This window comes from Pyxicephalus adspersus, chromosome Z (genome assembly GCF_032062135.1).
Source record: "Pyxicephalus adspersus chromosome Z, UCB_Pads_2.0, whole genome shotgun sequence".
NCBI classification, from domain to species: domain Eukaryota; kingdom Metazoa; phylum Chordata; class Amphibia; order Anura; family Pyxicephalidae; genus Pyxicephalus; species Pyxicephalus adspersus.
Window position 1 is genome coordinate 22,306,213 of NC_092871.1, and position 27,328 is coordinate 22,333,540.

The 27,328-nt window shown below is 36.2% G+C and overlaps 1 protein-coding gene and 1 long non-coding RNA gene across 2 annotated transcripts; both read right to left on the minus strand.

The window, feature by feature from the left end:
- Positions 1-4,608: 4,608 nt before the first annotated feature.
- LOC140343995 (uncharacterized) lies at positions 4,609-6,528 on the minus strand. Its single transcript, XR_011923439.1, has 3 exons — positions 6,448-6,528; positions 6,193-6,257; positions 4,609-4,748 (listed from the first exon to the last, which is right to left on the minus strand). It is a non-coding gene; the product is annotated as an uncharacterized lncRNA (long non-coding RNA).
- Positions 6,529-12,876: 6,348 nt separating this feature from the next.
- On the minus strand, positions 12,877-26,318 carry LOC140344520 (cytochrome P450 2C23-like). Its single transcript, XM_072431698.1, has 8 exons — positions 26,085-26,318; positions 23,579-23,741; positions 21,528-21,677; positions 19,610-19,770; positions 17,189-17,336; positions 14,975-15,162; positions 13,701-13,842; positions 12,877-13,260 (listed from the first exon to the last, which is right to left on the minus strand). The coding sequence occupies exons 1-8, from the start codon at positions 26,262-26,264 to the stop codon at positions 13,061-13,063; spliced, it is 1,332 nt and encodes a 443-aa protein (XP_072287799.1). The 5' UTR covers positions 26,265-26,318; the 3' UTR covers positions 12,877-13,060.
- Between the last annotated feature and the right edge of the window lie 1,010 nt (positions 26,319-27,328).

Consider the following 27,328-nt stretch of genomic DNA (forward strand, 5'->3'; position numbering starts at 1 on the left):
AAAATATAAGAATTCTTTAGGCTCCTTCTTCTAATGTGCGAGGAATGAAGATGATCTTGCGAGCTGGTGGGACGTTTTCAATGCCACTATCAATAGGAGAGATGTCAAGATCTTTGGGATCCACCGTGGATTTCAGGGTGAAATTTTGCAGGATAATGGTGAAGAAAAGGAAAAGCTGAATGCACACCAGACTCTCTGCAACACAGCCCCTTTTTCCTAGGATAATGTAAGGACACAATAGGACAGAAAACACAAAAAAAAATATTGCATCAAAAAATTGGATCTGTTTGCACAACAATGATCTATAAGTTAAAAAACGGTGCTTTGCAAAGTGAATTTGTACATTTTGTTTGCTTTACAAATAAGGAGAACATGCTCTGATTATCATTATTCATGTATAAGCAAAACTTTTCCTTTTATAGGTTTTTGCAAATTGAATTTTTACTTAGCTTCACCTGTTTAAAAAAATAAACATATTTGTGAACATGTCCTAATACTGTAATAAATCTACCCCACTGGCTCTGTAATTAGCTATGTAATGGCCAAAGAAATGGAAATTTTTCTTTCAAAAAGTAGGAAACAAAATGAGATAAAGTAACTGATCATAATGGGGATCATGGTCATTTTGGTAAATGATGGTCAGAGTTGCAGTTTTATTTAACTATTCTGGTGATTTTTTTTTTGACTGAGCACTAATTGTATTAAAGCCTCCGGATCATAGTATTGTCACACAAAATTCTTGGTATGTTAGGGGAACCTGTGGTAACATGAAAAATATAGCGCCTCTGACATGTTCATCTATTAAAGACATAAAGGAAGTATCCAGATGCCCAAACAAGGCAGCAAAAACCTTAATTTCCTAGGATCTGGAGTTAGGAATAACAGAAAATGCACAGAGCTATCTGCTACCACAGTGTTTCCCAAACTTTCTTAGTCGCGGCACATATTTTACAATTAGAAAAATCCCACGGAACACCACCAAAAAGTCAGACATGTAAATTAGCTACCTGCTGCCATCTAGTGGAAGAGTTTTTTTTTGGTTCTGCCTATCACTATACATCGCTGGTATAGACAAATGAAGACAAATTTTTTGCAGTAAATAAATCATTTTGGGACCAATTAACTGAAATTGGATAATTTCCCACGGTACACCCGAAGATCTCTCAAGGCACACTAGTGTGCCGCGGAACAGCGGTTGAAAAACACTGTGCTACCATATCTCTTTGTAAGAAAGTTTGTTGTCCTCAAGACAAGGGTACAATCTTAAATTATATTTAGTCCATAGTGTCTCTAAAATAGACTAACATAGTTTAAAGTGTTTCAACTCCTAATTACCTGCAGAAAATGGTAGAAATGCATTACTTTTCTTAAATTTGCCATTTCCATCCAAGAAATGTTTGATGTTGAATTCTCCAGGAGTTTCAAAATGTGTGGGATCCTGTAATGCCGTGGTCAACATAGGAAGCACATTTGTTCCCTGCAAGTTAAACAGTTTTTCTTATAGTTAATTACAGATATTATGTTGTTATTAATCTTCATTTAGTGTTGATGAAAAAATCTTTAGGATAATAAAAGAAGGACAGAGAAAGCTAGGGTGATGTGTAATGGGTTAAAGAGTTTGACATCCTGTTCTTCAGCTAAAAACTTAAACCACTCGATTTCATCTGAACCATAGAAATACTCCTAAGAAATCCCTGTCAACACTGATCTCATTAACATTCTTGGTACGTCCCTGAGGAAGCCTACCTGCGAAACATGTTGGGGGATACAAGACGTTTTGCACCACTACTTGATCCGAGTTTACTTTGTGTAATCAATTGGTCAAATATTCCATGACTTAAAATGGGAAGTACCAAGCAAGCAATGTATGTTTAATACATATGAAAGTTGTTACTGATTATTCTCTTACAAAATAATCTTGATTTGCCACACAAAACCCCAGCGTTCTCTGTCTTATCTTTGTTATCCATATGTTACATAGGGGAGCGGCTTTATTATACACTTTTGTGAGCTAGGATTAGCTTTATTATTATCTTAAAACAAAATCTCTAGTTGTTAGATGTTTGGCAAGTTTGCAAGCTAATGTTAAATTTTGTAAGCAGCAAACAGCAAAACAGTTGAATGTTCACCTTGCCACACAGCATGGTGATGCTGCCAGCTCTTCATGGCGGAATGCTATTGTACACACCACCCCCAAAAACCACCAGCCACTGGAAATGTTGCCCACTATTTACATTAGCAAACTAGCTTCTTGTTCTCTGCTTTATTTGTAAGCTATCCTCATTTGATGATTTTGACTTACCTTAGGTATGTGGTAGCCATGAAATGTTATATCGCTGCTGGTGGCTCTGGCAAAACCCATTGGAAAGATGTCACCGTACCTCTGGATCTCATGAATAAGAGCGTTCATGTATGGCATCTGGTTCTGATCTTCTGCTCTGGGTTCCCGGCCTTGTCCAATCACTTCATCAATCTCTTGATGAATAATGACTATGATATATCCAGATCAAAACAGTTGAAATATAAGAACAAAAAAGAAAATTTAACATTGAAACAAGCAAAAACATCAGCACATACCATGTATGAAGTATAGTGTGCTTAAATCTGGAAAATTTGCCTGTTCAGACTAACTTGTCCTTACGCAAAATGTGCATTAACCTCCTGAGCGGTAAATTTCTGTCTGGATTTATGTCTATTAAAATTTGTTTTACAGTATTATATAATAGTAATAGTATAATTAAATTTGAAACACAAAATCATGTCAAAATAATAAATTAAATAAACTAAAAAAAAAAAATATTTTAAAAAAAATATTTTTTTAAAAATAAAAAAAAATAAAAAAGTACTATATAAATATAGTATGATATATTATTATAATATACTGTAAAATACATTTTCATGAAAAACAATGTACTGCTTTTACACATATATATCCACTGCATTACATTCAATAGTTATTTTGTATTGAATGCAATACATGTAGATTTAAAATTCCCAAAGACCCCCCCCCCCCGGCGCAACGGCCGCGCGTACTGACATCACCAGGAATCCTGATGACTCATTGGATGCAGAGGATGCCGGGTGGAGGAACCGAGAGGACAAGGCTTGCCATATATATCTGAATGTACAATTTCTACACTGTCTTCTTAAGTCTAAACAAAGCATTGTTATAAACCTATACAATCTATTCAATTTGTATCAAATATGAGTGATCATGAGTGACTTTCAACAATAAATGTGTACTGTAGTCTTCTTCATGGAAAAATAAGACATCCCCTGAAAATAAGACCCAGGGCATATTTTGGCATTTCAAAAAATATAACAGAGTGCCTTATAATCGGGGAAACAGGGTAGTAGATGATAGTTCTATAAAAGATTGTAAAATCAGATTGTATAGCATATGATAAGCCAACATTAATTAGATGAAGTGTGCTCAGTTTTTTTACAGTTTACAGTTCTCAGTTTACAGTGCTCAGTTTACAGAATATTTTAACACAGGCCAGGTTATCTGGGGAAAAGAGACTGTTGCATATGTCATAGCAAGCATAGACTTGTCAGTAGTGAAGAGTTTGCAGAGATTCTCATGTCAACAAGGCAAGATATATAACTATTTCTTTGTAGCTTTGTGAAATATCTAGTCTCCAAACAGGCTGGCTTTATATTATGGATGATTACAGGAGAACTCAGATGTTACACGTGTCTTTGAATAGATACAGTTTATGGATAACCTTTATGTCTATGAACAATATTTTGCGTAAAAATTGAGTTAGGCTGTTTTATCCATATACAGAAAAAAATTAAAGTATTAACAGAACAGGAAGAGTGAAACACACTAACCATTTAGGCTTCTAAAGTGTTCCACAAGATAATGCCCCTCCTCCAGGATGGGATCTTCTAAACTTTTTTTACCCATTCCAAAATCTTAAAGAGTCTGCATGGTAAATTGTCTCAACTGTCTCCATGTATCTCCACTGGCAAAAGATAATCCTGAAGAACATCACCAACAATAATAATAAAAATATGACTTGAATTGAATTGGTCCAAATGATCCTTTCATAAAATACATGAATGAAATGAAAAACATGAACTGCCATTAAAGATTCATTCTTTTAGAAAATGCAAGCTTTCTGTATTTCATGTTGAAATTGAGGCTTTAATGTCTACTAAATCACCAACAAGGAACAAATATAGAGATTAGAAATTCCAATCTTTCTCTGGTTTTCATGTGCTGTATGTTCCTTATAGGAACCAGAACATTTAAAGTAACCAATATTTTAAGGAAAAGGTCTGCAATGGCAATGTCAATAACTATCTTTGTTTAAATTAAGGTTTGTCTTCAAGGTATATTTTATAAAAAAAAAATGAGGCCTTGATAAAGAGACAGAAGCTTTGCCCTTTATTTATCCATACGTTTTTCTAGTTTACCTGTTCATCCCATATGTATATGTATACAGATTTGTAAAGTTTCTGAAAGATCCACTTTAAACAACAGAATTAAATTTCAAGTCAATAAGCAGGTAGATTAATTTCAATGCCAAATATTCAGATTTAATTAGAAGGTATCTTTTAAATTGTTAGTTCTCACCTTCGAATTTAAACAGACGATCCAACACGGGCATGGATCCTCGACTTAGAAAGGTATCTCCATAATCAATAAACACCTCCTTTAAGGCTTGACACCCAGTAACAACAACAAAAGGTCTTGATCCAAAATGAACAGTGCAGACCGGACCATATTTTTTGGAAATCTGTAGATATATTTAAAGCATTTCTTTTGGATGGCTTAATAGGGAACATTCGCTATTCTACTTTCATCTTAATAAATAAGGTTTCTATCAATAGTGAAGTTTCTTACAGTTGAACAGTTATACAAAGTGTTTTAAAAATTGTCGTCTATTTATTCGCCACATTTATTTTTTTTTAGCGCTGCCATATAATGCAGTATAAAGGATATATTTACCATTATTTCTGCAGAGCCCAATATATATTTAGACATGCGTGTTGTGGTAATGGTTGGTACAGACCTAGAATAAAGGTATGAGAAGAGGGGAGGCAGACTTGGCCCCATGTCATTATGCTAATGTCACTGTAATTGTACTGTACATACTCAAATATAAACCAACTGAAATATAAATCCAAGGTATTTATTTTATGATTCAAGTAACCTGTTTAGACTTGATTATAAACAACATAGGCACCCAAATATCTTGAGGAAATTACCAACTTAATTTGTGAGATTCAAAAAGAACCCTGTGTTTTTACTGAGATTGGATTCTATACTGACTAATACAGGAAATATACATCGATTTGGATTACAAAAGATATATTTTTAATGTTTGTAACAATAAATGTTTTAACATTTTAAATACATTTAATTGGTGTGGATGACATTTCCCAGAAAAAAATCAGTTAAAACTATATGGTATGCATATATATTTGTATTAGGGCAGCAATATGGACAGAAATGGCCCAGCTTTCAAAGGTTAGGTTTGAACTTTCCTCCTGCTATTTTGTAGTCACACCCTCATGTTATGTTTATTGCTGTCCTGTCCTGTATTTAAAGGTTTCAGGTTTATACCCTTTTTCTTCTCTCCTCAGGATTGTGCTTTCTAAGTTCCTCTAGACTTTTCTGACATGTTTTATGCATCAGATGTTTCACTATTTTTGTTACCTGTCCATTGACTTACTATTTGTTATTAATATGTTTTTGTAAAGTTCCACAATCTCGAGACAGGCTTCTAAAGTAAGTCTAACCAAGGATCTATATAGGTAATTTAAGGCCTCCTTTGGATGATACTTTTACATTAAATGCATTGTTTTGCATTTAGAAATGCTGAATTGTTTGAATGAGTTATCATTAATCAGGGAAAATATGCACAAGAACTGCTACCAAACATGGTGCATTTGTACATCTTATAATACAAATAATCTTTAAACAAAGATTGCATTATTGTAAGTGTATTTAATAAAGGAAATTAGGAAAGAGTTGGGAAGGGACATCATGTAGGAAAGAAAAGGTGCCAATGGGGAGTTGCTTAATATTATACAACACTTACGTTAACCCATTGTACACTCAAGTCCAAATTCACAACAGCTTTTTTTCACAAACAAAACCAAAGTGCTACTAATGTTACATAAAATAAAGAATCTTAGTATACAAAAAACATAAGCATTTTGGGCAGTCTTGTTTACCTTGATGAGGTGTTCTCTGATAAACTGTTCCTTACACTGCTTGTTGGTGAAATGTAGCCTTTGTCCTGTTGACCATAGAAATCCAAATTTATACAGGCATCAGGAAGTGAGGGAAGATGAGGGAAAATCATAATACTAGGAAACACTTGGGATTACCTTGAGTTAAGACATTGTAGCAACAAAAAATGCAATCTTATCAATAAAATACTTCCTGCTATTCATTTGATATTCATTTGATATTGACTTCGCACTCACCTTTTTTAAGGCTGGCAGTAATCCATCAAAGTGATGTTGTAGAAAGTTCCTGTTACCCACTGCTAGTATGGGCAGTGGAAATGGGCCTGGGGGCATCTTACTTCTCTTCCATAGGCACTTCACATAGGTCAGGAATATAATTAAAGATACAAAACCCACCAAGATAGCCGTTATACTTTGAAAGTCAGTCATGTCTGTCATATTGACAGATACTGATTTAGTCCCTAAACACTGTGTTTTCTTCACTACTTTGTAATGTAGGCGATGGGAGGTCGTTTAAGTTGAAATGGAAAAGTTCTTGGCACATGTTGGTTCCTGCTTTCCATGTCATGTGGATCATATTACATTATATTATTAATCCAAACTTTAATGAAAAAAATAAAACATAGATGCAGACAGCTAGAGCTAGGTGGGACTTAACCATGCTGTACATATTGGAATTAAGACTATGCAAAAAGTGAACTCCAGGGAAGCAGCTAATTACACAGATTTACCATAAAGAGAACTGTTATACCTGCCAAAGGATTTGTATTTCTGTCCACTCCATTTACATAGCCAACAGTACAATGAAGGCAGGGGCCTATACTTTCTCTTTTGCAGGTATCACTTATAGGCTTTGCTTTCCCCCAAGCTGGACAGTGAAATGAGAAGCAGCAGACCGATGAACTTATCTCTCTACCCTATCCTCTTTTCAGTATGCTCCCTGTTGTCTTCAGAATATACACATGTCAATTGCTTAGTTTTACATGTAAATTGCAATATAAGAAAACAAGAAAAAAAACACAAGCTGGCTTTACAAAATTACAAAATGTTTTGGGATACCATCAATGCTAAAAAACTGATCCCAACGTTAATAAAAAAAAACAGCTCAATTAAGATAATAAGAAGTACCACAAGTTATAGTTTTGTCTATAACTCCAAAACTGTGTAATTCTAAAAAATATGTCTTTCAGCAATTGCTATCAAATGGTGGTGTTCAGAAAAATCCATTCAGGGCCCATTCCAGATTTTTTATTTTAAGAATTAAGACTGAAACTTCTAATGTTTTAACTCCAACTTCCAACTTGAGGATCAGATTTCTCACGTGGGAAATAGAAGATAATTAAAAGCAGCTGCATTGGCACACTTTACTCTGACATCACTGCAGCCCTATAAAAAAAAATAAGACACAGTAACACAGAGTGCTTAAAAATATCAAACTTTTTAAAAGTTGGAAAAACAGACATTGCTTTACAACAACTGATTGCTTAAACATAGATAGCATCACATTGCATCAGTTTAAAAGGTAGGATAGGTAGAGAATATGTGAGTGAGAAAGAAAATGCTTCATATCAGTTGTGTAAGATAAAGTAAGATTGAGTGACAATGCAGCAGATTTTAGGGTTAGGCAAGATAGGTGTGGGAGAAATAAAAAAACTTTTTTTTTTTGGTTTTATATGGTATAGTTGTTATGTGGATATTGAATGTCCGTCTTTCCAGTTTTTTTTTTTTATAGAATAACCCAATAAACTTTAAGTGTTAAAAAAAACAACAACAATATAATAGACATTGTGAATTTGTATTACATTAACTGTAAAATAGATAGGCTCACATTTATGGCATGCAAGGTACGGGACAGAAGGCAGAAGCAAGGTCAGACATTGGGCTGAGGTCTGTGTTAATGTGTTGAAAATGTCATTATCAGGTCTAAAAAAGCCTGGCAATGGAGGTAGGCCTTACAAGTGACCAGCAGCCACAACCACATACATATACATGTTTTCACTAGGTAAAAAAAAGGCAGATTCCTCCCAGCCAAGCTCCAGCTCTTGTGGACTAGCTCACTCATTTATCATTTCATCCACAACAGGGAGATGACAACAGTTAATATGATGCATTACCCCGGAACTAGGGTACCTCCTTTGGAACATTCATAACAACCATCCACTTTGAGGACACAGGTTCTCAATCCCCTCTCCTGTTTGCAGACAGTATTCCTGTCTCCTAAGAAATGAGACTAGCAGTTTGTGACAATCACAGGAAACAATTAAGTTAATAAGGTGGAAAAGCTGTGTGAGAACCCATAAAAATATTCAATCCAGGGGAGCTACAAGAGAGAAGTGTTAAAAAGGAAAGCATTGGTAGTGGCACAATTGTCAAACACTGTCTTGGTTCTGCAACTGCTTCCGCTGGTAGCAGTGGCAGTGGTGCTTCTGGTAGTAGTAGTGGTACTACTGCTGTGGCAGTAAGGCTTATAGAACAGCAGGTAGACAAACCGTACTGGGTGGCAAATTTTGTGTCAATGGTAATTTTAATGACTGGGTGAGAATAAAAGGGGAAGGTACTGTGCAGGAATACCCATTGGAAAAAAAGCACATTTTGCAAGCCAGGGTTATTCATAAAGTTTGCAAGTCTCTGTCCATTGAAGCAGCATGTACCTCTGGCACAACCCAGAGAGCATTTTGTGTGCCTGCTTGTGATGATGACTTTTGTTGTGTGCATTATAGCCAACCAGCAACAGGTTATTCAACATTTCCCTTTATCAAGCATATTAAGCAACAGCATCCACTGATCTGGCAAATTCTAATGTGTTCTTCTTATCCATTACTCAAAAGTTTTTTAAAAAATCAAATATTTCTGCTTTTATGCCTGAAACTGCTGCTGCTGATGCCTGCAGGAGCCCATAATCATCATAAAGAAAGGAATTTTGTGCTACACATATACAGGAAGGGCTATCTTCACTCCTCCCACAGAGTCTTCTCTCTCTTCCTACTTATGCTTTTGCTTCTTCAAGTAAGTGACCTAATACTTGGTATAATTCAAAATTTCATATACCTGTTTCCTGTTGGAGCCTATGGAGGAGGCAATGACATTTGTCAGCCGGTATCAATTTGACAGTGGTATCAATAATGTCATTCTTCTCATTGCCATGTTAGAAACCATACTGGCTTTGATGCAACAAAACAGAAAGGAGGAGGAAGACTCTCATCATTTGCCTTGCATCAGTGGAAGTGTTAATGGGTAGTGGGGGTGTCCACTACTTCAGAAGATAGGGAAATTTGGCCTACATGAAGAAGATGAAGAGCTAGAGGAGGAATTGTCAGGTATAACAATAGGAAGTGACACAGGTCTCTACCAGTCTTGCGGGGCCATTTCCTCTCAATGTAACCCCTTTGGAATTGGGGTCTGCGGGCTGGGAGCTTATTTGGAATCTCGAAGCCCTCTTTATTAAGGTAGCCTCACTTACCCCCAAAGAATTGGTCCTAAAGGGGGTTTACCGAGACCTTGACATAATTTCAAGGTCTCCTCAGGAGTAAACATTTTGAGAGAGGCTGCTCCATAGCATTTCCTTCTTCTTTCTCACTTTCCATGACAGCTTTTTATAAGCTTATCTAAGGAGGTGAGCAAAGATGTGGATCAATAGAGACAGCAATTAGACACTGACAGAAGAGGAGAGACATGGCATGGAGGGAGGGGGCTGTGCTTGGGAACTGATCGTTTCTGAACTGAAGGCAAAATTTGGCGTACTGAAGTAGTCAAAATTGCTAGGAAGCTCAGAGAACCCCATACAAGGGAACTAAAGGAAAGATGCATAAAGTTAGAATTTATTATAGGGATTTTCAGGGATTTTACATAAATTATTTTAGGTTTGTCACAATGAAGGATAACTAAACTAAGACAAAAAATAATATATTACACTTATCACCTCCACCTAAACATGTTAAAGTTCAGACTTAAAAAAATGTTCCAGATGAAAAAAGCCTTCTATATTAGATATGCTATACACTACATACAATTTGTCACCCTTGCACTCCACACTTTTTTTTTTACTGTTCATAAATTTAATGGCACCTAATGTTATGCAACAATGTGTATTGGTTGTATCATAAATGCTAAAGTATTGGAATTCTTTAAATTCCTCCTTCCAATGTGCGAGGAATGAAGATGATCTTGCGAGCTGGTGGGACATTTTTAATGCCACGTTCAATAGGAGAGATGTCAAGATCTTTGGGGTCTACCATCGATTTCAGGGTGAACTTTTGCAGGATAACAGTGAAAAAAAGGAAAAGCTGAATGCGCACCATACTCTCTACAACACAAGCTCTTTTTCCTAGGATAATGAAATAATAAAGTAAGGTGGCTCACACAAAAGCTGCATAATAAAATTGGATTTGTTTGATAAAACTTTAAAAAGTGAATTTTTACTGTGCTTTACAATTAAGGTGGTATTACTCTTTGATGCATGCAAAAATGTTTATTGAATATTCACTTAGTTTCACCTATTTAAAAATAGAATTTTTTATTGAAAAGTACACAATCTTTTTGAACATGTTCTAATACTCTAATAAACCAGCCCCACTGGCTCTGTATTTACTATATAATTGCCTAAGACTTGTTTTCTTTCAAAATAAATAAAATATCAAGATGATTACAATAGTGATCTTGGTAATTTTGGTGAATTATGATGGTCAGAAATGCAGTTTCATTCATTTATTTGGTAAAAATTTCAAGTTAATGGTAAAATAAAATTAAAATTATTATGACCATTTTTACACTGATTTTAGTCTTTTGCTCCCTACTTTTTGAGTTAATTGTAAATCTCCTGAGCATTCCCAACTCCCAAAATTCTTGGGATGATAGGGGGGACCGGTGGTAACAAAGAATGTAGCCCCCTGACATCCCAAGAAATTTTATTGACAATACTAAAAAAATAGGGGGTAATTTAATAAATATAAAAACTGTAATTTTCCACTTATCACTATAGGCAAAAGGAAGTATCCAGATGCTCAAAAAAGGCTACAAAAACATAGTAGCCATTCCTTAATTTACTTTGATAAATATTATAGTTAACATACCATACCATACCATAGAGAATATTCTATAATCTTTCTTGTTTGTTAAGCTGCGTACACACTTGCAATTTTTGTCGTTGGAAAGGATCTTTCACGATCCTTTCCAACGACAAGGGAGTGCACGATGCATGAACGGTGCTGTACATACAGCACCGTTCTGCTCTATGGAGAGGGGAGGGGGAGAGGGACGGAGCGACACCCTGCTGCACGCTCTCCCCTTCCCTTTCATTAGAATCGGCTGTCGTCCATCGTCCGTGGATCCGGCAGGTCGGTCGTCCGGACGATGGACGACACCGACTGTACACACGGCAGATTTTCGCCCGATAATTGGCCGATGCCGATTATTGGGCGATAAAAATCTGAAGTGTGTACGTAGCTTTAGAACATTTCTTGTCCATGAGACAGTGGTACATTTCTAAGTTATATTTAGTCTTTATTCTCACAACTATAGCTACAATGTTAAAACACCTAATTAACTGTAGCAAATGGTATAAATGCATTATTTTTCCTAAATTTTCCATTTTCATGCAAGAAATGTTTGATATTGAATTGTCCAGGAGATTCAAAATGTGTGGGATCCTGTAATGCCGAGGTCAACATCGGAAGCACATTTGTTCCCTGCAAATTAAACAGTCTTTAAATAGATAATTATAAATATACATTTTGTTATCAATCTTCATTTTAGCGTTAGCATTTAAACAAAATCTCTAGTTCTTAGTCATTTGATAAGTTTGGAACGGATTAAGGACTTATACCAAGATACCACTGTATTTATAACCAATAATACACAGAAAATGTCTTCTGTTGTTGCTAAAATGTTGATGTGTTTGAACCAGCAACAACCAACGACCAGCAACACCTGGACAGTGAGTAGCAATTGTGTCACCATCAATGCTCTTTATTCAAAACTTCTCTCTTTTAGCTCCTCTGGATTGAATAATTGTGGGTCATCACACTGGAATACTGTCTGCAACCAAAAGAGGGGATTGAGAACCTGTGTCCTCAAAATGAATGGTTATGAATTTTGCAGAGGAAGCAGAGGTACCCTGGTTTCGAGGTAATGCATCATATTCACTGTTGTCCTCTCCCTACCATGAATGAGATGATTAATGAGCATGAAAAAAATTTAATTTAAAAGGTTTTCATTTTTTACCTGAATAATTTCAGATCCATGCCTGGTTTTAATTGTTTATTTGTATTTAATATGTTCCTTTCTTACCCCCCTTCTGTTTGTAACTAGTTAGTCCCTGTCTCCTCAATTTTCAGTCAGCCATTTTACAGACAAGGCTTAGCAAACCAGTGACTTATTACACTTTTAGAGATACTTATAAGGTTGTATTATATCTAATGTACTGCACTTCTTGGAAGTAAAATTTGGATCTGTCTTCTGTGTCTTTGGAATAATTAACTGGCTGGGGATAATAACAAATCAGCATGTGGGCATATCACCTGCTAAAACTGGGTCTAGGAGGTATGTCAATGCATAAAGGGGTTCTGTGAAACAGCAAATAAGTATAAACCCAAAAACAAAATGTAATATATTACAGCTTATCACCCCCACCCTACCATGTAATGGTTATAAAAAGAGTTAAAGACATGCTTTAATTCAGACTGAAAAAAGGAAATGGTTTATTTGCAAGATTACCAGATGAAAAAGGTCTCTGTATTAGATATGCTATACGCTACATACAATTTGTCACACTTTATTTACTGTACATGAATTTTAATGACAATTAATGTTATGCCACAGTGTTGGTTGGTTAGTGCTAAAATATAGGAACTATTTAAGTTCTGCCTTCTGATTTGCGAGGAATGAAGATGATCTTGCAAGGTGGGGGGACATTTTCAAGGGCACTTTCAATAGGAGAGATGTCAAGATCTTTGGGGTCCACTATTGATTTCAGGGTGAACTTTTGCAGGGTAACGGTGAAGAAAAGGAAAAGTAGAATGCGTGCCATACTCTCCGCAACACAAGTCCTTTTTCCTAGGAGAATGAAATGATACAGTAAGGTGACACACAGAAAAAATCATATTGCATGAAAAAACGGATCATTTTGTCAAAAGGGCTTTGTTTTATAAAAGTTTGCAAAGTGAATTTTTACAAATAAGGGGAAAACAAAAAAATGGTCGGGATTTTTTCACTTATCACTATAGGCAGTGATATATCTGGGAAGTATCCAGATGCCCAAATAAAACATAGTAGCCATTCCTAAATTACTTTGATAAATACTATAGCTAACGACACAGAAAGCTAAGTTATCCTCTACCATAGAGAATATTCTATAATCTTTCTTGTTTGTCAAAATGTTTCTTGTCCATGAGACAGTAGTACATTTCTAAATTACAAACAGTCCATAATCTTCCTAAAGATTTACAACACATAATTACCTGCTACCTCCTAGAAGTGTTACAACACATAATTACCTGCAGAAAATGGTAGAAACGCATTATTTTTCTTAAATGTGCCATTTTCATCCAAGAAATGTTTGATGTTGAATTCTCTAGGAGATTCAAAATGTGTGGAATCCTTTAATGTCGACGTCAACAATGGAAGTACATTTGTTTCCTGCAAATTAAGCAGTCTTTTATTGGATGATTACAATTATCAAATGTTGTTATCAATCTTAATTTTAGCATTGATAAAAAGATCTCTAGTTTTTAATCATTTGACAAGTTTACAAGACAAATGTAAACATTGGTAAGCTGCTAACAGCAAAATTGCTGGATGTTCACATTGTCAAACTTTGGGCCTGATTAAGTAAAGCTTTTTAAGGAGAAGGTAGACTATCATGGGAGAACCTGGGTGATCCAGTAAACCTAAAAACAATTGCTATTAGTTGGCAAATGTTTTCAATCCTGGGCCAAATCCTTTCCAGGTCTGATAAATCACCCAATTTCTCCTATGATAGTCTGTCTTCTTCAGTCTTGGAGAACTTTAATAAATCGGCCCCTTATGAATGGTGGTTGTAAGGGATGGTATTGCCCTATTTTAAGGTTTGCACCGTTTGCTAAATAGCTAACAGATTATGTGAATTTCAAATAGCCATTGATAAACCTGTAGCAAGGCGCTACCTAGGACCACTGGCCTAATGAGGTAATAGATCAAATAAAAGAATACAAAATGTTGTTAAAAAGATATGTACAGTATTTTAAAATATGTTCGATAGTTCTTTGAATTTGGATGAATTTTGTTTGAAGATTGACAAACCCAGTGTTTATACTGAATTCTCAAATCAATGGGATATTTTTCACTTAAAGTATCCCGTGTTCCTAACGTATTTTCTCTTTAGTGTGAAAGTTCTTGGCAAGAGTCCTTCTCTATAGCACGCCCACCCATTTACCTTGTTCATGAGAGGAGACAGTGACAGAACAGTTGACAATTATACAATTTCATAGACAAAGTATGGAAGAAATAATTTCCCCAATGTGGCCATAGACAGAAAAAATATTAACAGAAATTGCAATGCTTTCCCACTCAATCTAAAAAAAATTGATTGGAATGATTGGGTTCTGAATTGTCCAAAAGCCAATATGGAGATTCGAACCTGAACCAAAAACCTATTGGTGGAATAGTAAAAATCTGGGGCCAACACTTATTTAATATATGGTGATAGTGCTAATGAAGCATGTAATTGAGTGTTTATTATTTATACACTGCATTTTTTGTGATTTGCCCGCGCCTGCTATCTTTAACTTACCTTAGGTAAATAATAGCCATGAAATGTAACATCCCTACTGGTGGCTCTGGCAAAACCCATTGGAAAGATGTCACAGTACCTCTGGATCTCATGAATAAGAGCATTCATGTATGGCATCTGACTCCGATCCTGTACTCTGGGGTCCCGGCCTTGTCCAATCACTTCATCAATCTCTTCATGAATCTTATCTATGAAATATCCAGTGAAGAATAAGAGAACAAAATAACATTTTTTTATTTAAAACTGTAAGGAAATATTGTCAATAAACTGAAGAATATTCTGTTTAACCACATTTTGTCTTCCCATCCAGGAGAAGGTACCCTGAGAACATAAAACAAAATCACACAATATTCTGGAGGAAAGCCAGGAAGGTCAGGTCTCTTGGGAGGCAAATGCCTAAATATTTAATTAAGTGGGTAGCTCAATTGAAGGTGAAAATTTTGTTGGACAAGAGTAGAAGGTGACAGGGCAACATTCATGGCTTCTGATTTTTTATATGAAAGTTGGGTAGGTCACCATATCTGTTAAACTCAGCCAAGGGGTTAAGGAGGGAGATTTGTGAAAATAAAAAGTCAATGAAAGCTTTATGACCGGATGGAAATAAAGAATAAAAAACGGCTGAAAATAAGAAGGGCTGAAGATTGAGAATGGAGATTAATGGGGACAAGGAACATCCCTTTCAAGCTCAATTTTGAATTAGGAAAGAATATGAAAATACTCTATTGATAAGCACTTGGGCAGATTTGCAGGAGTAAAGAGATGGCCCAGAATGCCAAAGTGCGCCAAAGGAATTTTCTCTATCAAACATTTCTGGAAGCAAGATACAAAGGATATTCCTGCAAAGAAATGTTTGTATAATGTGTAAAGCTCACACAGTATTATACTGAGTAAAAACTAGAAAAGCTTAAAGTGTAATTGATTTTCTTTCTTTTATTTGTAAAACAAAAAAATGGAAGACAGAAGGCCTGTATTTTTTTACGGATTCTGTTTATGAAAGAATTATAAAATGACTACTTAGCAAAAATGAAGCCTCCCCTTTCTTTAGAATACTTTTCTTTAAAATGCCTGATATTATTTCTGTATTCTTAACCGTTAACCATAGTGAGTAGCCAATCTAAAGAGTTTTTTTTACTATACATTGACAGATTAGGACATTAGTAAACTCTCGCTTATCTTCCTATTTACTAAAACTAACAAACTAACACCAATCTTAAGCAAATTCACATAATTTTTTAGTAAGAATGCATTGTATTATATATCCCTACATATCTCACACTGTGACATTCTGACCCTAAAGACTGTTTCTAACTATCATCATTGTCATTGCCACATTTTGACAATTTGTGAAGGTATGAACTGTATATGTATTTCATATGACAATTAACTATAAGCTTTCCCACATGTTCAGTTATAACTACATCCACATACATATGCCAAAATTCCATTTGTATATTAATGTGTTTCTTATTAATATAATAAGATATTGCTTTAACTTTGTAATAGCTTTACCTATGTATATACTAATGTATATCTGTACCTATACCAATATGTTTTGTTTTTTTAATGTATACAAACAATTCTTCTTTATAACCACTGGACCACTTACGTCTACATACCCCTGAGCAAGCAAATAGGCGAAACATGTCGGGTAATGTTATACATTCTATACGACCTAAAATACGACATTAAACCTAACTATTTTCATCCTCTCAAGTTTGGTAACTCTGACACCATCATGTTCTAATTAGTGTTGGATAAATAAACATTTATAAGCTATGTAACAATTTAATGCTGTACTCACTTTCTTAGGAATACACATGATTAAATTTAGCCTTGAAACCCCTTGTTCTTTTCATTGTTTGATTCTTGATGTTTGATTTCAATGCTGTAATAAAGCTCAACATATGTTTGTGCCTTGGGGTCTCCTCTTTGATGAGTCAGTCAAGCCAGTTTTAGGGCTTTGTTTCCAACTGAGAAAGCTTTTTTATATTTTTACTGCAGTAAACAAGCCAATGTGTATGCAAGACCATAGAATTTACCATCATGAAAATGAAAATATTTGGAGGCTTGAAGCAAATAAAAGTCAAATAATATGTAAGTCAAAATACCACAGAAATACTTGAAAGCAAACTGAATCTGAGCTTCTCCTGGCACTGAGACCGATTTACTGAATCCCTAAAGGGTCCCCACAATAAAATGGCACCATGTTTGTACCTTGTAGATCAGGATGCTTTATCAGTATTAAGTATCCAAAGTTCACAGTAACCGCAGTACTTTCTGTCCCACCTAGGAACATATCAAAGATTGATGCTTTCAGGGTTGTTATAGTAAAAGGCGTTTTTTCACCAAAATTCTTCTCCTCCTGTAAAAGGCAATACATGATAGATTTATTAATGGATGAGTTAATTTTGTTCTAGAAACCCTAACCAGAATAGGTTGCTTATTTTGAATATAAGTTTAAATTGTAAGGGGTATACTACATTGTGCTGAAACTTTAAAATTCAGGTATTGCTAAACATTTTATGTTAGCAATATTATGTTTTGTAGCCTAAAAGATAAGGATGTTTTTTATGGGATTGCTGTGCTGGGGTGGCAGATGAGGTCCTCTAAGGAGGAGCCCTATGGGCATGTAAAAGGCGATGGGACACATAAAGGTGTGGTGTCTCGAAAAGCTGTTTTGGTAAAAAAGGTTGTGATTTAAGTGGCTAGTGGAATGGTGGACTGTAGCAAAAGGTTTTGTTTCTGTGGTGTGGTTGGGAACAAAGATCAGTGTTGCAGCCCTAGGTGTTGGAATGGTGTGGTGATGCCTTCAAGGATCTGAAGCCAGGTGGTTGTTACTGGTAAAAGTGTGAAAGAGTTGTTAGTGATGGTATAATAATGTTAATGATGAGTAAATGTTAAACATAATGATGTTGGTGCTAAGGTGAATGTTATATTAAAGTTTTACCAATGTTATATGTGTATGGTTTTTTTGAGAGTTATAGTTAAAATTGTATAATGTAATAAATGTCTACTTGTAGTTATTTAACTATACCAGTGTACAGAGTCTCTATTATAAGCGAATTGTAAGGAGTGGTAAGGATCAAGGGAGGAGCAACATACAATCTACCAGGGTCATGTGATCACTTTATCCTTGCTGTGTTCAGGAGGTAGAAGGGATGGGTAAGGAAGACCCCCAACTAAAATTGTCTGCTTTAGCTTTAGCTACTTTATTAACAGAAAGTGAAAGCAGCATAAGCAGACTGGCAGGATCAACAGCTATTTAGTAATGACTGGTCACCATATAATATAGAAAACGTTTAATAAGGTAGCTCACAGTGCAGTTTAGAATTGATTAGTGTGATCTTATTTTTTTAAAATTTACATAAAATGGTGTCTTCATTTTATCTTAGAAAGTCACCCCAAAATCTGAGTTGTCCAGATGTTGTCTAACCTGTTTCATTCTGATAAGGAAACAATCAATGTAATCTCAGGGACAAGCCAGATCCAGACTCTCTATATGAAGTATGATGTTCTTCATAAATTCATCCTCAAGTGGAATAAGAAGCTTAAATATTTTATTGTGCGGTCCTGGTAAATATTTCATGAATGTTGGGAAAAAATCATACAGCTGCCAAAAAAGTTAATGAAACAAGATTCAGTTAGTTGCAGAACAAACATAATACTCAGTTAAAAAGTTAAAGCATGAATAAAGCTTTTGTTTTTTTTTGTGAATAGAATGTGAGGAAGTTATAGCCCATTTCTTGCATGTGTACCTGTCTAAAGCTATAACAGGAAAAAAGAGGAAATCTCCCGTAAGTGAAGAAGGATCCGTACAAACACCTCTTACCAACTGCCAAGCATGATGGTGGAGAAGTGATGATTTGGGCTTCTGTTGCAGTCTCACATCTTGGGTCTTTTGCAGTTAATAAATGGACCATGAAATTCTCTGTATACTAATATATTCTATAGTCAAAAGTAAGGCCAACTGTGTGACAGCTAAAGCCCAGCTGGGCAGTGATCACAAATACTCTACAAAACCACAACGGAATGGCTGAAAAAGATTCAAGGTGCTGCAATGGTTCTGTCAAAGTTCTCACCTCAACCTGATTGGAATGCTGTAATGGGACCCAAAGAGAGCTTTGCATAAAGAAATGCCCTAATCCCTCAGGAAACTAGCAATGTTGGGAAGAAAATCAAGCCAAAATCCCTCCACAATGATATGAGGTTCTGATAAAGCAATACAGAACATCATACTTCAAATCAAACAGTGATACAGTGGAATCTGTTGCATATGGTTATATAAATGAGGTTACATTTAAAATATTTTAGAACCTGGTAAGGATCAGGTAATTTTTCTATTTTGTCTTGTTATAAAAAAGTGAAAGCGGGTGTACTATCTTTTTCTCATGACAGTACTTGTCATGAGAAACCATAAAAATGGTAGTTAGAGCAGTACAAGTAAAGTGATTCACTCATATCTAAAGATAGTCGATCATTTATGCAAATTTAACATACATTTCCAGTCAGTGCGTATTATATGAAATGTGTGTCAAATTTTTAGCACCCCATATATCATCCCTATTTTACAGTATTGATCCACCCTTGGCTCCAAATCATTAGACAGAGAAAAACATAAAACATAGGGATTCTCACCTGGCCCCACACAGATGAAATAATATGGAAAGCTTCACGTGATTTTTGCAGGATTTCCATCCACCTCTTGTCATTGTAGTCATAGCGAGTCCCCAATAAAATCTTAGCAATAATATTAGAGGAGGCACAGATTAAGGTGGTGCTGGGCTCAAATGGTTTCCCTAAAAAGAATAGGGGTATTGGTAGAATGTATACTCTAATATAAACACATGTATGCCAACAGTTAGGTAAAAAACTAATACTTGGTGGTGTAAAGCCCTTAAGCAAGGAGATATTCTTAAGGTGGGCCAATCATCACAATGTAAATTTTATGTAAAAGGGTCACTTTCACTTTTAAAAAATGTAACTTTTTTTTATTATTTTCCACCCTCCCGTCTTTATCATTGTGGTGATAAAAGTTACGTCACATATCTCAGAAGTCAGCAGTTTAGATGAGGCACTGCGTCATCAAGGTCTTTCCTCAAATGTAAAAACAACAAACCATGTACAGAGTTTGATCTGCAGCCGATCCCACACCTGCACAGTGTGAGATGCTCAACCAAGAACCTGAAAGAAAGAAGATGGTATCATGGTACATGGGAGCACCAGAAAAAACATGGAAACCAAGTGCAGGATTTGTTGGGTGCAGTAAGTATGCAGATCGAAGGTTTCCAACAAAAGAAATATGTTCATTTTTTGGTAATTCAATGCAAAAAAATAAAATAAAATAAAGGAGGGATATTTCTTGGGTTAAGGTGGTTTAAAGATGGCATCCACCTTTAATTGAGGCCAATTAAAGTTTATATTGCTATGAGCCTTTGAAGTCATATTTTTGTATTTGTGGAAAGCTGGCCTGATCAAATATAAGGAGTGGCAAAAAAAATAGTTTTCAAAGATTAACATGGCAACAAACTGTTATATATAACTGTTAGTAGAGGCTTATCTGGCTGGGGATCCTGCACTGTGTGCCACTGCAGTATCACTTCCTGTTTATTCTGTCCGACATTGGGCCTGATTTAATAATGCTCTCCAAGGCTGGAGAGAATACACTTTCACCAGTGAAGCTGGGTGATCAAGCAAACCTGGGATGGATTTCTTCAATGTCATTTGCTATTTGCTAGAAAATGCTTTGAATCCTGGAACAGATCCATTCCAGGTTTGTTGGATTACCCATCTTCACTGGTGAAAGTGTATTCTCTCCAGCCTTGGAGAACTTTAATAAATCAGGGCCATTGTCTCTTGCAGCAACAAGAAGGACAGAGAAAATGCTGCAGCTCCTGCTTCCCTTTAGCCTTGCAGCCTTTTTCAACATCCCCAATACATACTGTGCACAGCTAAAAGTAATTTAGGAGCAGATTAGTATCTGCTTTCATCTTGCCCTGTCCTTGGCTAACTTTTTGCCTTTGACCCTGATTCTGCTTGCTCTTTACCCTTGGATACTTCGTATGGTAGACTGAATACCTGTATATGATTTCTGGCTCTGTATTCTGGACTTACCTCTGCTAAAATCCCTTGTAGCCATTATCTGTGGGTTCCTGGTCCTCCTGCAGAGAAGTCCTGGGGGCAAGCGTTTGCTGGGATGGTGCACCTAGCCTCCCGAGGCTCAGTGATGGCTTGCTATAGGTGAAAGTGCGGCTTTAGATTTCAGGGCAGAGATCTGGCCAGCACTGGTGCTGCACCAGAGCCTTAGAACAACTATTTCTTTGTAGTTTATTGAAAAATGTAATATCTCTAAACAGGGCGGAGTGTGGAGGTTTATAGGCAGAATTTAAATATGACATTAGATACATGTGGATTTTAGGTTAATGACTGACTAAAGTTTAGGTAAAGCCTTAATGTCTGTAAAAAAAATTTTGCATAAAACCTGAGTTAGGCTGTTTTATCTAGCCACAGAAAAAATGAAAATATAAAGGGGATGGAAAGGGTGAAACTCACTAACCTTTAAGACTTTTGAAGTGCTCCACAAGATGATGCGCCTCCTCCAGGATGGGATCTTCTAAACTCTTCCTACCCATTCCAAAGTCCCTAAGAGTCTGCATGGTGAACTGTTTCAGCTGTCTCCACTTATCTCCATTGCTGAAAGCTAAACCTGAAAAACATCATCAACAACATAAATAAAATGTGAATCAAAACGGGCCAAATTATATTTTTATAAATAAAATACATGACTGCCATTGAAGACCCATCCAGGAAATGCAGGTTTCTTGGCTGACATGTTAAAGCTGTGGCTTTAATGGCCTACTAAATCAACTGGGAACAAATGTAGTTTGGAAATTCTAACCTGACCCTGGTTTCCAGGCGCTGATTGTTTCTTATTGGACTTAAAAATGAAACCAGAACATGAAATGCAACTAATATATTCAGAAACAGGTATGCAATGGCCAATATGTTAACTATTTATGTTTAATTTATGGTTTGTTCTAAAGGCATTCCTTTTTGTCAAAGGGACACAGAAATGGCAATAAAAGAACCCCAATAGTTTGCAGGCCTTCCACTTGCAACAGTGGACAGAGAGGTGCATGAGCCATGAAAAACACTACCCCACATATCTCTTAGGATCTCCTTTAGGACAATACTGAAAGTTTGAATACCAAAAGCTACGGGGACAGATGGAAACAAAATATAAAGTGAACAATGCATCAAATAATTTATTATATCTAATTATTATTAGTGAGCAATGTGTTAATGTATTTCATACAGGTAGCAAATACATATGAAAAAATTAAAAAAAAAAACATACCTAGTAGTGATTAGTCACATTCAGCTAAACATGTTCATGTAATGTTGACGACATATCATTCCAAAATGCTTCATTAATCCTACCTGCCACACTGTAGATGTTGATTGAGTTGATTTTTTACATCAGAGGGTGTGAAATCTTTTTGAAACCCTATTCCATTAACATAATCCCATCCTTGGGGTCAGGTAATCTGCATTGGTGTTGAACCTTCAAAATATGTGGATGATGGTGTGAACGGTTGTAAAAACTTCAGAGTAGAGATGTGAAAATGGCATTATAGGTGTCAGATGCTGTGGAAAAACCCAACCTTGTCCAGAGATAACTGTTCTAATTTTTTTGTATATGGCTTTCTTTACCCCTCTTGTAGACCAGTTATCCTCCGTGTCCTGGAAAGAAAGCCCTTTTGTTACCGATCCACCTGCAGATCATCTGTCCAGCAGCCTGCAGCATCCTCAGCTTCTCCTTAGCTGTGCAAAGATGTGCCTTTTTTTTAGCCTCTCCTGCACTTTTTCTGAGGCTGTGCTCAGCTGAAGGGTATGGTCCTGATGGTCCTGTTCTAAAATCTGGCCTTGTAACTCAGGAATCATATCTGATCCTAACATGTATTTCTCCTAACCATCAGGAATTCCTGAGTTTTTACATAATCCTGTCCCTTTGTTTCCAGTTATCCTAGACAAACCTTGGCAGCAAGCCCATAACCCTCTCTTATCAATTGGTCCATCGGTCCTTTTGCTCTGACTATTGCCGCCTAATGGGTGTGGATACAGTTAAAAGAGAACTCATACCGTCAGCCTATCAGGAATATCTTGCTGGATCTTTCTGTCAGGGCTGCGCTGTCCCTACACTGGAGTCCTCTGTCCCGCTACCCCTTGTGGGTAGAGCCTGAGGACCATGGCCTGGTGTTGCCTGCAGCAAAGCAGTCCGATGGCCATTAGGGTCACCGGCCCATTATCCCTTGCGGGGTGCTCCGGTGAAGACTGAGAAACACTTAAACTCTGCGCCCCAGGCAATCTCGTGTCACCTGCCAAGGTGTTTAAATGTATATACCAGGCTACTTTTTTTTTACATTACTTTTACTTTTTACTCTCAAGTTTACTTTTTACTCTTGTGTTTGAGTGTTGGTTCTTACGGATGTGTACATTTCTATTTCAATCTATTGCTGGGTTTAAAGAAAGTACAGTGTGAATTTGCTCAGTAAGTTCAATGGTAAACATTCACATATAATTAGAAGGTAGCTTTTAAATTCTCACCTTCAAATTTGAAGATACGATCAAATACGGGCATGGATCCTCGATTTAGAAAGGCCTCTCCATAATCAATAAACACCTCCTTTATGGCTTGATACCCAGTAACAATAACAGTAGGCCTTGAACCAAAATAAACAGTGCAGACAGGGCCATACTTTTTGGTCATCTGTAATTATATTTAAAAGAAATTCTATTGAATAGTTTACCAGAGAACATTTTGTATTCTACCCCTATCTTTTTAAAAGACATTTTCTAATATGTCCAGTCACAGGTAAAATAATATCAAAGTGAAAAAAAAATGAAAATTGTAGCCTCTATATATATGATATGATGAAATATTATGCAGTACAAAGCATATATTCAACATTACCACCAATTGCTACATAATAGGAACCAAACATATATTCAAGACCCAGTCAGACTTGTGTGTCATGGTAATGATGGCATAGACCTGGACTATATGTATGAGAAAATGGAGAGAGACTGGGCTACAATACTTTTGCACTGATGTCAAAGTAATTGTACTGTATCTAGTATAGAATTGTACTGAATTGAACGTAGAGTCATTATGTAAGGGAGGCAGTGTAGGGTTGCTATAGAAGGGGACAGAGCAGTGTGAGGTTACTATGGTTGGGAAGCAGGCAATGTGGCATTACTATGAAAAAGGTAGGGGCAGCATGGGGTTACTATGGAAGGAGAGGGGCAGTTTGGGGTCAGTATGGAAGTAGGGGCTAGCTTTTAGTCAACAAAAGCAGTGTGGGTTCAGTATACAAACGGAGGAGACAGTGTAGAGTTGTTATGGAAGGAAAGAGAGCAGTGTGGAGTTACTACAGACGGTAAATTAGCATTGTGAAGTCATTATTGGAGGTAGGGTTGCTAACACTGTGAGGAAGTTTAACTTGATCAGCAACCTCACTGCCTGTCTGAATATACCTTAAAGATGTGTACAGATGCTTTTTTTAGGGGAATGTCTGACAAATTTAAGGGTTGTCGTTAAAAAAACGTTTTAAATGCCTAGTTTTTAAAAATGTTGGCAACCCTGGGAGCTAGTCTTAGTGACTCTACTTGTAGTGACCAGCTACAGGTCCAAAGTTGCTGCAACCTCCTTACCAGCCCATTCCAGGCACCAGGCGGTAAGCGAGCTTTGCACTGAAGTCTGCGATATGACTGTACTGCTGTGTTGCTGTAAAACTACTGCCAACATTGCACCTCCATTTGAAAGGAGTCTGGTTTCTGACTTGAGTTTGGGAAATGTTTTGAAAACTAGAGAAAGATAAAGGTGGACTGTGAATGGACTACTGCAAACAACTAGTATGAAGATGAACACTAATGACACTGAAAATGATAAAGAAAATGGGAGCGTTTGACTAATGTGAATGTTGCAGCCTGCAAGCTTACAGTGAAGGGAATTGTTCTTCATCTTTAGACTTTTCCTTAATAATCAATGTGGATAATACTGGAGGTGTCTAGCTTGCCGAGGTGGGAGGGGGCATGGAAGTGTTGGAGTGCTTTTTGGAGTAATTATTAGGGCACCATTATGGCTTCAAAATACCTTTTAAAGGTTAGGTTTGAACCTTCATCCTTCTTTTTTGAGGTAAAATCATAATGTTGATGTCCCTATTAACAACTTCAATGTATTAAAATGTTTCATCTACGTTTAATCTTTCTCTTCTTTCCTTAGAACTGCGCATGGTATGTTCTTCCAGGCTCCTCGGATATGATTCATCCATCAGATATTTCACTATTTTTGTTGCCTGTCTGTGTACCCACTATGTGTTATTATTATTTAATTTTTGTAAAGTCTCTTCAACTGGACAAAGGGAGTTAAGACATTATACAAAAAAACTAAAAACTCCAGCTGGTGATCCCTTAAATGATGCTCTTTAGAATTGCCATGTCACAATGTTTGCCAATGTTTCAATAATGTTTAAAATTCATCCCCCAAACTTTTCCCTCTACTCTGAATACTGTATTCTCTTGGAACTTGTTTTTCTCTAAATTCATTATTTTGCATATAGAAATGCTAAACTGTCTGAGCAATCTTTTAGCATTGCCAAATATTAATAATGTTCTAAAAGTGCCAATATTGTTTTCAACAGACAACAAATAGGTTATAGAAAGTCAACTAAGTTATCGCTAGTCAGAGGGAAAAATGTATCATATTTTGATACAAATATTCTTGAAACAAAGATTGCATTGTTGTAAGTGTAAGGCATTTTGACTTGGATGGGGAAAGGACATCATGTAGCAAAAAATAAGGTGGCAAATGGGAGTTGCATGAAACATATTTTGATAACTAAAGTGCTAATAATGGTATATACAATGTAAAACCCTAATATATACAAAAAAATTCAACATTGTGGGCAGACTTGTTTACCCTGACAAGGTGTCCCCTGCTAAACTATTCCTATTTATAGAAAAAAGCAAGTACACACATAATAAATCTCCTAAAATCAGCTCAGCAACTACATTTTTATGAATTTTCATTTGATATTGACTTCATACGCACCTTTACTAAAGCTGGCAGTAATCCATGAAAGTGAAGTTGTAGAAAGTTCCCTAGTATGGGCAGTGGAAATGGGCCAGGGGGCATCTTACTTCTTTTCCATAGGCACTTCACATAGTTCAGCAATGTAAGTAACGTTACAAAAGCCACCAAGCTAGCCATTATACTTTGAATTGCAGCCATGTTTGTTATATTGACTGATAGTGATTCAACCCCTAAATGCAATATTTTCTTTAGTACTTTGGAATGGGAGGGTCTTATTAGTTACCTTTAACTGTTTTTTAGAAATGTTCTTGGCACATGTTGGTTGTTACATCCCATGTCATGTGGATTATATTGCATAAGAATTGTTAGTCCACAGTTTAATGTAAAAAATATATACTTTTTAGGCTATTCAAACAATAGAAATCCAGACAAATAGCTGATTACAGCTGTTTTACTTGCCAAAAGATTTGTATTTTTGTCTATTTCATGCTGAGATCAGACAGTACAACCATTTCTGGCAGAGCAGGAGACCTTTTTTTTCTATGTTGAAGGTAACACTTCAGTTTATGTCATCCACAGCAGGGAATGTTAATGTGTTATGCATGGACAGAAATGGCCATCTTCTTCCTCTTTCTGCTTCTTCATCTTGTAGCCATTAGTCCTTCATTGAAGAACGTTTGACCAAGAAACAGAAGTATGTTCCAAGACACTTTTCACTAGGATACTAAGATTCCCATTTCACAATAGGAGTTGTGAACTACCCAGAAGCTGGAATTCAACCAATACATAAGCTGGGTTGAGCAAACAATGGCGTTGACTGACTATCTGATGCACCACAGTGCAAAAGACAGAGAGCCTGGGTTTCTTCTATAGGGCAGTGAAAGCTAATTAGAAACTCCTATGGCATGTTGAACCCCTGAGCATATGTCAGCTGGGGAAACAGTCATACCAATGATACCATCTCATTGTCATGTTAGGAGCCACATTAAATTTAATGCAGCAGGGGGGAAAAAAAGAAGACTCTCATCTTTTGTTTCGGATGTTAGTGGGGAGTGGGAGTTTTACTAATTCATTCTCATAAAGGGTTACCCTTCCTAAAAAAAGATACAGACATTTCCAAAATCCTAGAATTGGATTAAAAAGTAGTCAAAAAATTAGAAAACTGACAATTATTTTGCAATTTTGGGAAAAAACTATTTGTGAATGATATGGAAGCATTTAGTTGGAATTAAACACGGGTGATTTGACTCTTTTCCTTATAA